This window comes from Cebidichthys violaceus, unplaced genomic scaffold, assembly GCF_023349555.1.
Source record: "Cebidichthys violaceus isolate CVI_PGR_0920_01 unplaced genomic scaffold, fCebVio1.0.p SCAF_19, whole genome shotgun sequence".
Lineage (NCBI taxonomy): Eukaryota > Metazoa > Chordata > Actinopteri > Perciformes > Stichaeidae > Cebidichthys > Cebidichthys violaceus.
In genome coordinates, this window is record NW_027176361.1 from 13039817 (window position 1) to 13054857 (window position 15041).

At 43.6% G+C, this 15041-nt stretch overlaps 1 protein-coding gene across 15 annotated transcripts in view; it reads right to left on the reverse strand.

Moving 5' to 3' along the window:
- The window catches only part of LOC137874788 (calcium/calmodulin-dependent protein kinase type II delta chain), a 92463-nt gene that overhangs the window by 24483 nt on the left and 52939 nt on the right, over nt 1-15041 (reverse strand). For 9 of the 15 annotated variants that reach the window (XM_068713750.1, XM_068713745.1, XM_068713739.1 and 6 more), the window contains exons 4-7: nt 13593-13647; nt 11402-11467; nt 8297-8369; nt 1588-1690 (exon numbers count right to left, since the gene is read on the reverse strand). In XM_068713750.1, coding sequence (XP_068569851.1) covers nt 1588-1690; nt 8297-8369; nt 11402-11467; nt 13593-13647 — 297 coding nt within the window. Of the gene's footprint in view, nt 1-1587; nt 1691-8296; nt 8370-9940; nt 10014-11401; nt 11468-13592; nt 13648-15041 lie in introns of all 15 variants that reach the window. The other 6 variants (XM_068713751.1, XM_068713746.1, XM_068713740.1 and 3 more) reach the window with 1 other exon arrangement.

Below are 15041 nucleotides of genomic sequence, written 5' to 3' on the forward strand. Positions count from 1 at the left end.
ACCCTAACACTTGTGAGATGTGTTGATATGTGTAAATATCAGTATATATATGTTAGTGGTTAAGAGTAGATTAAGATGGCACACAGCACAAATTGAAAATTCTAATTTTCGAATGAAAAAAAAAAGCAATTTCAGGATATTTCTTTATTAGAAATCATGTAGCTACAAGCTTTCCAGCTCTCCCAGATCATAGGGTATGTTGATACGATATGTTGAGGGTCTCTAAACAAATTTTTACTTTGATAAAGTGAAGCTTTATCTAGTACATCTTGATCTAGTACGGAGAGGTCATACGAGGTCAACCAAAATGTAATTTTGTTCCAGCAGTTTCATTGTAATTTTATATACTATATAATTATATATTTCACTTCTTTTATCACTAATAGTGTTCAATATATCCATATGCAGCAGTTTGGCATCATTTTGAGAGCCTGGATCCTCTCTGAGAATGTTAATGTTTGTCATCCATGGGATTTTATCGTCTGAATTCCAGTTTTTTTAACCTCCAGAGCCTTAAAGCCAGTGTGAAGGGCCAATTTGACCCAATGAACGTTCCATAGACGCGTCACAGCCTGCTCTGTTGAAACAACCTAACATGACTTTGAATGTCAGAATCCGTTAGCCAATAAAAACTACAGAGTGTCAAATTTCTCAAATCCGATTTGCTGAGACGTATAACCCCGCCCCTTTTTGCTAGCAGGCACACGAGGCACACGACGGCAGCGCCGGCTTTGAATCCAGACAGAGACGGATGAGCTGTGCAGATCGATAGTAAACATGAAAGGATTCTTTTTTTTTTTGCTGCAGAACATCTCAAAGTAAGGAGCTGGTTTATGATGTGATTGATTATGCGGATTATGATGATGGCTTTGTTTTGTAAGTAAAACTGCGAGGCTGTGTCGTAGCGGAATGTGACAAAATGGCTGCGACCGTCTGGTCCCGGAGCTAACGGGTGTTAGCATTGAATTCATTTTTCAAAACGTTATTGGCATAAATGTGGCGAGTGGGACTGCCTAGGTGGCGCTACATCGATTGTGTTACTTGGTATTATACGTAGCTTTGTCACATGTTGTGTTTGGAGTGTGTACAAACAGGTGAGATGACTTTGTAGCGCAGGAGCTGCAGTTTGAGCAGGTATGCGGCATCATTATATTCGTTACTGATAAGTGCACGTTATGAGTGGATTCATTTTTGGATGCATGCTCCGCCCCCACCGATGGGGGTGCTCGGGCTGGATTGGTTAAACCCATAAAACCATCTATATGATAGAAAAGCAGTTAGGAAAATCTTAAAATCATAATAATCACACCTGAAGAAAAATAAAAAAACAATAGTATCCATGAAAATGGGCCTTTTGGTTTTGGGGAACTAAAGATCAGAAGGTCCCATCAACATGGTCCCTACACCCCTAGACCACCGACACGTTTAATTCTAATCAAACTATCCTAGAGCTATGTATATTACCTCAAACATTCCCATTGATCCATATTATGATCATTATGCCATAACCCTGTAAATAGAAGGAGTGAAAACTCACAAAAGGCAACCAAGAGTTAGTTCATTCATGACAAACTCCTTTATACTCACCGAACCATGCCTGCTGCTCTCCCTGCACCTCGATAGCCAGGCCAAAATCTGCCAGTTTGACCGCTGCCCCCTTCAACTTGCTGGCTAAGAGTAAATTCTCTGGCTTGAAGTGAAGAGACACAGAAAAACAACGTTCAGTACCTTGCACAAATACAGTGATATGATTGTAATATGAAAATAATCATGACTGAGGTAAAGCCTTTCAGATTTTGTGTTTTTGTTACGGTCAGCTCGCAGGCTTTTAAGCAGCAGAAAGGGCCGTCACAGCTCACAGAGTGGGACATTAAAGACGGATGTCTCACAGTGAGTCTGAGCAGTTAGGACTAACAGCTGAGCTAGAGGCCGACTGAAGCAGCTGTCCAGGCTGAAGGATTCATGTCTACTGGAGTCAGAGTCCAACACACACGCCTGAACGTGTTCAGGCTCAACGCGAGTCAGTCAGCAGACTTCAGCCCTGTGGCATTGGGTGGATGCCATTCAACAAGATGCTGGCGGGCTGCAGTCGAAGTGTGTGTGTGTGTGTGTGTGTGTGTGTGTGTGTGTGTGTGTGTGTGTGTGTGTGTGTGCCTGGCTGGTGGAGACGGACTGGTTGAGAGACGGACGGTGACTCATGCCAAACCCCAGCAGGAGGAGCTTCAGCAAATGTTCGGAGAGGATGAATAATGTATTTGCTGACATTTTCAAAGCGGTTTCGTTGATGCAGCCAAATGGGAGATGATTCAGAATGACTGAGCTGTAAAGTAATAACAATAAAAGGGAAGCTGCTTTTATCTTGCAGCAATTACACCAAGTTACTTTAAAAACAGTGTTCACCCTGGTTGTATATTATTAAGGGCCACGAAAGCCGTAATTCATTCTGAGCCTCTCACATACACTCATACAATACTTGTATTTCACTCTAACAAAGTGTTCCTGTTTAACAGATCAGAAGGTCTACATGTAGCCCATTGCCCTCATCAGGTCCTCACTTGACAATCCCAATAGGAGTGCTTACAGTATTTAAGGCTGCAAATCCATCAGTGAGCTCCAGCCCAGAAGCACCTGACTCAGCAGAAAACTGCTGCATGTTGAACCCAACCTGACGCACCAGATGGTTTGTGACACAGAAGCATCTGAGAAGCCGTCTGTGGAAAAAGGCAGGCACTTTAACCTCTTTAGAAGCTATAGTTGCTCTGAACAGTGTCTTTGAACACACCTAAACCATGCGTGTAGCTACCAGTAGCTCCTCACAGGGGGCAGCACTGGGGTTCAACACAAACGCATTGCTTGAAGATGGATTTTCGTGGGATATCATGAGAAACCAGCTGTTATGCAAGCTAATGGAGAAGCCATTTTAATTAATTGCATTCTAATAATGTGCAACAGCAAATCAATTTTGAGACAATTTTCTTTTCATCAACATAAAAATGTTGTCATGAAAGTTTCTGCAAATACACAATCCTGTCGCCTGTCATGGTGGGCAGCCCACTACATATACCTATATACAACTTTCTTATCTGCAAATTATAATAAAGTTGTTTCCCCGAAAACATTGTCTTTTGACATGATTGACATTTTATGTTTAGGCAACTGCCAGCTCTCAGCTAAGGTTAGGCAAAGTAAATAGCAAAGTACAACACGGGTGGGTTTGCTGCATTCATATTTAGATATAAATATCTAAAACCAGCATCTTTCCCTAAACCTAAACAGGGTTCTTGTTGCACCATGTGCAGTCCACCAGAGGACTTTTGTCAGTGAAGCTGCAATTTGGCGGAACAGATAAGTAGTAGAGACATGATTTATTTAGGCATTGTCCCTCCCTTTTAAAAGGTATTTGTTTGTTACTAAACGTGTTTCTGGTTCTGGATCATTGATGATACAGAAAGAGGCTTCCTGTCTATATTCTCAGAAGCCACATTAGGCTGTATGGAGAACTTGGTGATCACATTAGAATGATTTGAAGATGATCTGTCGATACATCGGAGGCCTTGTAGTAATGACCAGACAAAGCACCAGACCAGGACACCTGTTGCCTCCAACTGTCCTGACAAACCTGCTTGCTTTTGTGTCCTCCTTTTACATACATGTACTGTATTTCTACATACATAATGAACATTGGTGAAAATAGATGTAGGAGAGGCCAAGAATGAATGATGGCTGCTGACACATACTTTGTCACACTGTTTTCATTCCAGGAAGCATCACGTATTTCATAAAATTGGATTCATCAGTCAATGTTAATCTGTCAAGGTTGCTTAGGCAGTTAGTAGAGCATGTGTGAATTCTGAGGCGTGCAGTTCAGGAAGGGGGAATAAAATAAATCAAAAGGGAAAAGAGGAGAGAGGGAGGATTCTGGGTAAATGCATTCATCAGCATCATGCAGTCATTGCACACCCTTCCCACCACCCGTTTACTCCAGTCCCTTCTCACCATTCTCTTACCCTCAACTTGGGTCTCATTTTGGTCCTTATGGCCATAATTTCTGTTAGTTAACAATTTATTCCCAAATCAAATGTAAAGCGCTAGAAACACATTGATGTTGCTAAAAAGAAGTCCGCCAAGGGAGTCAGATGATCAGCCAATTTTTAAACAAACCCTGAAGTTAGCTGGACTTGTACAATTATTACCCGTTTGTTGTTAACATCCAACAGTTTACAGTCGGACTTCCTGGTTCTGTGACCTACCTATGGTTAACCACCTGAAAAGGTTTGCTGGGTATACATACTCAAACACATGACTGGCTTTCTGCATGTGCAGTTCACATCATATTGATCAGGGTCTATGCTACTGGTGTGCAACAGCTGTAATTGGATTCTGTAATACTGCGCGTCATCATGTTAATAGAATTACTGGCCGGCTAAACCAGGCTGGGGTTCTGCTTCGGTCTGGAGGACTCCTACTATTACTGACAACGGCACAAACTCAACCTGCTGGCAAACACAAACCACTTCTCCAGGTTTTAAAGTCTTCATCTCAAAGGAGAACATCCCAGATCATCGGTTACTCTCACTAGTACTTGCACATAACTGGGATTTTCTTTCAGACCAAAATTAGAGAGATAAGGAAATAGCAATGGTGACTGAAAATAAGAAATACAATGATTTTGTGTGTTCTATTTTATATAAATATTCTACTAATGCATAAAGCTACAAATGCATGTGAAAACATGAAACTCCAGAGCAGCTTCATAACTCTTTGTCAAAGGTTCTGAGTCTCTAAACTCTACTACCAAACACCATTTGATGGCGATGGAGAAACACGTTGTAAGTGTTGTCATCACATACCGTGACGGCATGACATATAGTTCCCAATACTTTCATACTCATCAAACCATTCAGTGAGCTTGTGTGTAGAAGCATGGGCATCAAGGTGTATGGATTTTGCAGATTCTTGACATTACAGAACATGCATTCGTTTGCCAGGTGTTTGTCCAAAGGGACATACCAATGAGGTACAATCCAAATCAAAGCAGATCAAAGAGAAGCCTAATGGGTGAGTAATTGGGTCCACTGATCTGCTACATTGAAGTGGTGGTCAGAATTCAAACTGAGACGTTGGTACTTCATGGGTGGGTTTCCTCTGGTTTAAAGCTCTGAAAAAGCGAGTGAGTGGATCTAAAGGGGAACAGATTTTACACATCAAAGTTTGTTGAAGAGGTCTTATGGAGCACTTCTGCATACGTCATTTAAAAGTTGTACAAATCCTTTATCGTCTCCAGAGAAGTCTGATAAATGTTCTCAAGGGATGTCTCTTGAGTCTGAACACTGCAAGTTTGAGAAAGAAATAGATCTAGAGGTAAAGGGTTAGAAAGAAGTGACCTCACCAGATCTCTGTAGCTCTTCATCTCTGCTCAAGGCTACATTGGCCACAACTACCATAGTTATATGTTCATGTTCTGTAGCAGGCCTGAATGCTCCACAAAAACCCCGTGTGTCTAGACTCTTCACGTAAACTTTAGAGCTTTACGAGAACTTTATTTAGACAGCTATGTGTTATGTGCCGTTTGCTTGTGTTTCCTCAAACCCCTTATCTTGAGAAATGAAATCACACGAATACACACAATGTGGCAAACAGGGTTTTCCATGGTGCCCCTGCTCTGCAGCTTGCTTATTTGTTTAGGTTGTATTTGTATTGCTTTGTGTTTCTGCAGTGAACCTAGCAGCTGCCTGGCAACAGCCAATCAGAGCGCAGAGAGGGCAGTCGGCAAATGCAAAATCTGAGCTAATTATTGCTGCGTATGAACCAAACCTCGGACACACCTGGTTCATTTGATTAGCAAATCAGAGCTTTAGGAACGAACCACAGTGAGAAAAAGCAGCATGAAAGATGGAGACCACTGTGGAAGTAATGGTCACTAATGTCCAATGAACATTTCACCACGATGAGACATTTGACCTCAGTTAAATGCATTCAAATAGTCCATCTCATAAGTGACCATGACCCTTCATCACCTCTCCACTGGACTACTGCAACAGCATCCTGGACGCTCCCCCGTCACAATCATCAACAGACTACAACACGTCCAGAACTCAGCTGCTCGTCTGCTCTCCCACTCCACCAGAGACCACATCACCCCAGTCCTTCAGAACCTCCACTGGCTCCCCATACAGCACAGAATCCAGTTCCTCATCACATACGAAGCCCTTCATAACCCTGAACCCCTTCATACCTTCAGACCTCCTGCATCAACACGCTCCCACCCGCAACCTCAGATCCGCCGACGCCAGCCTCCTTACCCCCCCTACTCGGTCCAAGCATCGGACCTGGGGGGACAGGGCCCTCTCCATCGCTGCCCCCTCCCTCTGGAACTCCCTCCCCCATCACCTCACACATTCTCCGTCACTCATCACAAACTCACCTTTTTAAATCTGCTTTTAACCTGTGATGCTACTTATGTATGTTGTTCCTTATTGTTACCTCATCTCTTCTGTTCTTATTGTAATTACTTCTGTTTTTACCTTTTAAAGCGCTATACAAATAAAACGTATTATTATTATTATTATTATTATTATTATTCAATTAGAAATAGCTCTATGACCCAGCTAGAAGATGGTGTTTGAGTACATCAACCAACTTTATTACTAGAAGGTGGGCATCCTCCATGGAGGTACATTATTATTATTCATTATTTCAGGAGAAAATAACTCGAGCAAGATAACTTGTTCCAACAACTTGGTAAAGTCTCTATGCCAGCAATCCTGCAGTCATTTAAAACGGGCATAATCATTTTAACTACAAAGGTGCATCAGTGTCTGCCAACGAGCACTGCTGTGTGATTCAACGAATACGACCCACACTGGGCGGACTCCTCGTCTACAGACCAATGGGCTGTGAGGCATTATAAAACACACTTCAATCAAACTCAATAACGAGCAGCGATGGATGCAGTCTGCTCGAAGTCAAAGACAAGTCAAACAATCTAACCCAAAACAACGTGAAGTCACCGAGCTGCCGGCGAAGCAGCGGCTCAGTGACGGCGAGGTTCACCAGAGTGTGTACTGGTAGTTCCATTAGCTGGTAGCAGTTAGCCAAACACACAGTTCACACCGGTAACAGTGAGCACACTGTTTGCCCCCACTGTGTCTCCGGCTGCTGAGAGGTACTCGGCCGTAGGGACGGGTATCATATCGGTTCTTTTTCATTACTGAATAATTGATTTTTATATTACTAAACATCTTTCAGTCAGTATCAGTCCTCCCTGCGATGTGATTCTCTGCCTGCAGGTGGAGCTGGTAGAGACAGGAGCAGCTGCTTTGTCTCAGCCAGCAGAGACGTTTACAAGATGTTTAAGATACGTGACAAACTAAGATAAGCAGTCAGACTGCAGACAGACAGCTTCTGTTTGATCGGTGGGTGAGAGACTGCAGACAGAACGCACTGAATAATCACTTTTCTACATGTTTACATGTTCTGTTGAACATGCTAGTTCAACAGATGGATACAGTATTGGCTTTGTGATCGTGAAGGTTTTATTGCAACAGTAAAGAGCGTAGTTGTCATCACCTAGAGTAATCTTCTGCAGATGATAAAATAAACCAAACCTTTTCAATACATCTGTGCCTATTTAATACCAGGTCTCGGTTCCTATCTGTACTCAGCACTGCGAGTAGTGCTAGTTCCGTTAGTCGATACTTAAATACACCGTCTTCAACACTAAAAGTGAGCAAATAGTCAGAATCAATCAACATGATGGAACACGTCACAGAGGCAGACAACCCGTCAGTCTCTCTGTCAGGATGTTGTTTCCAGAGGACACATTACACACACTGTGAATATGATTCAACAGACATTTAAAACACTGACCATCAAAAGCCACACGCTCTGTTGACACATTTTAAATAATCTTTGCCTGAATGTGTTTTGAATAAAATCATAAACGATATTTCTAAAAGATTGAACTGTCAGCTGAACAGCCCTTAGTAGATGTTCTCCAGACACATGCACCTCTTTAACAAGCAGCCCGGCTGTTCATAGCTGCCCAGTGACTACAGGACTCCAGGCCCATCAACACTCCTCTATAGGCACTGTGGACAGTCTGCTCACTGTAAGTGTGAGGTTGATATTGTGTCGAGATAACAACTCCAAGTGAATTGGGGAAGTGATGGTGTAATAGGACAGGAGTAGAGCGTAGATGTGTAAAAGAAGAGGACCGACGCGGAGGGGAGGTAAGCCTGTTGAGTGTGGGGCCACAGGACAAAACGGAAAAGATCTTCACGGTGAGCGTACTTACCTTGAGGTCGCGGTGGACCACGCCCATCTGGTGGCAGTGGAGCACGGCCTCTAGGATCTGCTGAATGCAATGACTGCATGCAAACACCAGGGGGCCATGTGTTAGTGACAAGCTATCACTCACTGTCTGTGGCTGTGAGCTGGCTTTGACACTCGGGGAGCCGCTGGCCGTGTTAGCAGAGAGACCGTGCAGCAATGTGGCAGCGGACCCTCCCAGCAGCCACAATGAGGCCCGCTAAGTGGACCACTAACGCAACGTTCAAAATCTTTATCCGCGTTTCCACGGGTACCAACTGATGTTTGCTGTGACAGGCCCAGAAAAGAAAAACACGGGTGTAATTTTTGTAATCATCTACAGCTGTGACAACACGGCCAGTTCTGTCCCCGAGTCTCCAAACAGAAGTGGTGTTAGCCCCTGACCAGCTGGAGGCCGGACCCTGAGAGGCTGAGGAGGGAGACGAAGGATCTGTGCTTCTGTCAACACAACAAACTAGAAACTACTAAAAGATGGTGACACTATTGATGAATATCAAAACAAGAAGAGTGTAGACTCAGGGCGTATCTCTCTGCATCAGATCAGAGAGATACTTCTGTGGCCATCTTTTAACGGGACAATCAAATAATTATGTTAATATCTCCTCAATGATTCATTGTTTCTGTATCAAAACCATGATTAAAGGACTTATTCATTATTCCAAAACCAGCTATGCTTCTGGCTATAGAGACAAGCGTAGCCACAGTATGTAGTCAGCAGCAGCTGCTCAATGCTAAATAAGAGAGTTGGCCAAACCTGCAGTCGTTGCCAGGTTAGTATGATCTCTGCAGGCTTGTGTCGGTAGTTAGCAGCTAGGGCGCTAGCTAGAAGCTATGTAGAAACAGATTTGTACACAGCTGACAGGTGTCATGGTGCACTCTTGAATAAATGCTTTAACATACAGTATGTGGGTTGTGACTACACTTGACATAAAGATCTAGTTTTAAAGCAGTCCTATGTAGACCATCACTACTATAAATAAAATAACCTAATTCAAATTGAAATTGCTCTATTGGTTGAGGAAGTGGATTTGAAAACGGCCCTGATCTAGACGGAGCCACACCCTCTGACGTGTCAGATTGATCTTATCATAATTGATGGTGTAATGGTGACAGTGGAGGTGCTTTAGGTTGAAACGCAACACAGATCTGGGATCTGATAATAAAACCCAAACCTGAGCTACAAGGACAAATTTAGTATCATCATTTGGATCACAAGCTGTCATCCATTTACACTGAAGCCACAAATTGCTCTTCCTCCTCCTCCTCCTTCAGGTGACAGCCTCTCAGTGGCTGTGTCCGAGCATGGTGTTGCACAGATGCTACATGCACTTTGTGCCCTGGCATACAGGAGGGGCAGGCCATGATGAGATCTACCCCCCCACCCAATACTACACCACCTACCGCCTACTCTCCAGCCAACCTGCCCACAATGCCCTGCGACACTCCTGTCAAGTGGCGGTGACTGGCGGAGAAGGGGGTGTGGTTTGGGAGGAGGCGGCACTCAGTGAAAGGTTAATTGGTCGATTGGTCAGGCAGTGGAGGAGCGAGGCAAGGTGCCGCAGGTGGGCAGGCCTTTGTCTTTTAGCTGTTACTGCCGTCACTTACTAACCTTAAGGTCCCTGTGCACTATGCCATTTACGTGGCAATGATTTACACTTTCTAGAATCTGCTGTATGCAGTGACTGTGGAGGAGAGAGAGACCAGGCCAGAAGCAAAAAGGAGAGGAAGAGGGAGAACAGGTAAATGTCAGGAAACAGAGGAACAAGAACAGGCTGACAGAACACACCCAACACATGAAACAACAACACCTAATCCACAGAGGGGAGGATTTACAGGAGTTCAACGTCCTGGGAAATACGAGGATTCACTTTCTCTTCAGGAGCGCAATGAGAAGATCTGTATCGATCTCATGTCTGTGTGTTAAGTACACAGAGCTGGAGTCACCATAGTGTTAGCCTAGCTTAGCATAAAGACTGGGAGCAGCTAGCCTGGAGATGTAGGTGCTGAATCTACTTCTTAACGGTTTATCCATCCGCCCAGCACAATGCAGCACATTACTATGATAACTATCAAACAGCGGCAACACGTTTTGGTAAAGGTAAAGGTAAAGGTCTTTGTGCATGTACAGTTGGACCAAACAGTTGGACCACACCGGGACACACAAGATCCTCAGTGTCTGCAGACAAGCACTGCACCCAGCTGTTAGCAGAAGAGAAAGTACTTCAAACTCATAACTCGCCCTAGACCCACTAATTATATCCCCTTTATTGAATCTGCACATGACCAAACAGGGAAACATGACAATAATCAGGGATGTTTGTGGTGTGTTTGTAACTGTTTCCCTGCTGCAGTCTTTATGCTAAGCTAGTTTAACCACATCAGTAGTAAACACACAGGCATGCGACTGATATTCATCTTCACAAAGGAAAACACATCGTTGAACGGTTTCTTTAAGCAATTTCAATAGAAAAGTAGAACAAAACATATGCATGTTCCGTTTCATCTGTAAAGCTCTTTCAGATGTCTTCTTTAAAATCCTTTCTTACAAATCAATAAAATCCACTACAAAACAGAATCAAGCTGTCTGACATGAAAAGAGTTACGACTCTCGATGCAAGTGAAAGTTGAACTTTGATCTAGCTAATTGAAGATCTTAGATGAACCTGGAATGGAAATGCTCTGAGATGAAGAATCAAGCGTTACTGCACAAACACCATCAGAGAGGGTTCTTTGTTAACAGCTGGTCAGAAGGTGCAATTGGAGAAAGTAGATTCACAATCAAAGGACAAAAGTTAGAACAACAAACGCAGTAAGAGAGGTTTTGGCAATAAAAGGCATATCAAAGGCAGCACAACAGGAAACACTTGTGCCCTGCATCATGAAGGGCCGGTGTTATTGTATGGAATTCACATAAAAGCAGGTAAAAGGCAATCTCATGATATGCATGGTTATCATTTTGTTCTATAGTGCGTATCTGCTTGAATATGCCTTTGATGCCAAAGTAGACTAAATGGGTTTCACATGACATTCATACAGTAGATTCAGAAACACTACAGAGCATTACACTGACCTGGCATCGGCTTCGCTGTAGTACTCCCGGGCAACGATGTCCTCAAACAACTCACCTCCGGTCACTCTGGAGGGGAGGAATGAGAGAGAACACATGCATGGCAAAGTGGTGAAAAATCACAGATGTTCAGGGGAAAGGCTCAATAATGTTGCACACTAACAAATCCAGATGAGATATTGTTTTCTTACCAACTGGGTCAAAAGAAGGATGTTATGAAACGACTGCAATAATATCGTTCAGCAGATGTGGTCATACGGTATGTGGACATTGTTTGTTCAGCTGGAGGAGGGTTCTGTGTCTTTCCACGAGGTTATGGCTAAGAGCCAAGTCGAAGAAAAACTCCCTGATGATGTCATCAGTCATTGACAGGACTATCTCCACAGTGTCTCTAAACCAGTCTCAATGAAACCAGTCTCAATGGTCTCAATGAGACCAGTCTCAATGCTAAGCACAGGATGAAACCACGATGCTCTTGCAAAATAGATAGTGGAGGGAGGGATGGACACGTACCAGGAGGGGGGTCTAATGATGGCGGTTATTGACTTTCATTTATTTTGAAGGAATCCAGTGTTTTCTGAACTCTAACCATACAAAGGACTTAAAGCCAGGAGATGTCTGAATAGGTCTTGTCTTTTGAGTTGCTACTGGCCGTATTAACCATGTAAATAAACTGATCTACATGTAACATTGATGGAGTAAACCTTTACTTGTTTCAAACACTTTACAAAAGTAGGCCAGTGGGTGAATTTGCTCAAAACACGGAGAATGACTTGAAATACATTCTCTGTTCCTTGACCTGTGGAAAACATGACCACTCTGGTGAGTCTTCAGGGACTTCCATATAAACCTTGACATGACGTTGGTGTTGTTGTTGGCCTTCACTCAGCTGAGTGACTCAACAGAGTGTTAACATTATCATTCTCTCCCAGTCTTTCAAAACCGATGGCGGTACAAAGGATTCGCTTCCTCCTCCGGTCATGGCTAATTTGCACACCGACATTACCTCCCGGCAGTGTTGATATACCTCGTCATCCAGGTCCAGGTCATTCCATGCAAGCTTTCTATCTGTGTGTTGTTTGTTAGCAAAGAACAGAACAAAGAACAGAACATCCTCTGACAATATACATGAGGGAGGAGGGAGGGAGGAGATGGTAAGAGGGAGAACGGGAGGAGGGAGGGATTTAAAGAAAGGAAGTGACGGAGGATACAAGGGTTACAATGAGGAAACCACACCGACTGCTTCATTAACACATGTGGATGTAAGAGAGGTTGATTTCCGTTTAACAGACAGGGACCTGAAGACACAATTAAATACCAATAGTATGTTTCATCTTTACTCTGGAACGCTTCATGCTGGAGGAAACCAGGCGCAGAGCTCACATTTTCCGCTTCATAACAACACATTGGGGAGGAAACCAGGCGGCAAGGTCATGATGACTAACTAGCTCGACTCTGTCACTGAAATGTTGGCTTGGGCAATATCAAATAACAAATGCCATTGTTCAAAACTGCATCCAATTAAAGCAGACTGAGCATGAGGACTTAAAACTGTGAAATGATTTTGTTCCAGAAGCTCATCTGGCTCACATGAATGATCGTTGAGTTTTACTCAGAAGAGAGCACATCTGTACGACATGGCAGGGAAAAACATGCAATTTAACTGAAGTTGGACTTTAATGTCTTTTCATTTGGTATTTGAAGTTCTTTGTACAGCGGACATTTTGACGTGTCACATAATACAATGCTAAAGTAAAAAGATCTGAGTGAACAATTTCATCCAACTTCTTGATTACTTATATTTAAAGCTGAAGTATATGATCCTTTTTCACTTGCATCTTCTGTGTGTGTGTGTGTGTGTGTGTGTCTCTGTGTGTGTGTGTGTGTACACATGAAGCTGTCATGTACTATGTGCTGTCTGTGTGTGTGTGTGTGTGTGTGTGTGTGTGTGTGTGTGTGTGTGTGTGTGACCATGGCGACGGTGTGTGATGATGGAGCGTTGTAGGAGGTGAGTGCGCTACGTCTCCCACGGCGCCTCGGTGACAAGACGTCTGATTGGCAGCTGTCAGCTTGAACCTCTTCTGAGCGGGATGTGAACGTGTGAACGTGTGAACGTGTGAACGGCTCGTGTTTGACCACGTTGTGTCTGAAACGTGCATAAATGTGATGTGCAAAATGAAAACGCTGCACTTACAAGTCAAAGACCAGATAGTGGAATCCTTCCTCTGATATGCTGTCATGGAGCCGCACTGTGAGGGAGGAGGAGACAGTTAATCAGTCGGGTCAGATACTACTCCACATGGTAGCAGCTGTGAGCTCAAGAGCTTCAGACATCCTGTAGCTTTCTCCGGATTAAACTGCTTGTTGAAGCTTTGGGCACATTTTCTGGGGTCCTTTTTGGATGCAAAGCAAACCACAGTGAATCAAAATAAAACACGGTCAGTACATTTATAGTCATAGACATACAGTCATAAAGGAAAAACACTTGTGAGCGAGCAGAAGAGCAGCGATAGAAGTCGCGCTCTCAGGGGAAATAATAAATAAATAAAAAACACCAAATTGAGACAAAAAATGTAGTGAAATTCATGGAGAAAAACCATCTACCTCATGAAATAGCTCATGAAATAGCTCGTGGCTCTAGCTGGTTCCTGCATCATTATAGTGTATTATCACAACTCTTCAAAATGTGAACGGAAACTCAGCAACACCAGCTGACTAACCACCAACTTCTTTTGGACCAGAGGGGGGGGTGTGTGTGTGTGTGTGTGTGTGTGTGTGTGTGTGTGTGTGTGTGTGTGTGTGTGTGTGTGTGCCACAGCAAATCCTGCATACTGCTTCATCAAACTGCATAATATTGTAGCCTCTCCAGCTGTGGACATAAACATGCTGCATAGAGGCCCATGAGTGGACAGTCATACACGCCTCTGAATAATAATAATGGGGTCTATATTCAGCTGCATAGTTCTGATGTCCACACATCACTGAGATCCAAAGTCAACGTGAGCCAGGCCGGCTCGGCATGTGGTCTGGCTGATCAGATTGCAATGAGAGCAAGACTCAACGCGTCCCGGCAGGATCAGATGACAAAGGTCCAATTCAAAAGACAAGCGTAACCACGGCCACCGTGACGCCTCCGACCAGAATGGAGTAGTGGAGCATTAGCTCAGGGGCTACAGAGGCTTTGATACAGCAACGCTGCCCGATCCAGTCTGTAGACAGCTTTGAAACATGCATTGTATTCTGAGAGAGGCAGCTTTGATTGTTGACCCGGCACATTTTTATGAAAATGTATTAGTGACCTAGATGTGTATAAACTAAAATCTACAAGCTTCTGTCCCTAAATAAATCCATGCAGAGCATCACTGACCATCATAGGTTCAGTTTAGAACACCTTCCCACGATCATAGAATACCTGAATTACCAAATATCGTATCTATCCCCACTCCCAAAGATGAACACCAACTAACAGTGTTACCAGTACGTGTTGGCCAACTTCCTTATCATTTACAGGACCAGTGTGAGGGATCTAGTGGCATAGGGTTAGGGTTAGCGCTGAAGAGTGCCGAGTCATCTCGACTGCAGCGGTCACATCGCATCATTCTCAGTCGGTCAACTTTCTGCAAATCATTTGAATAATTTGAGT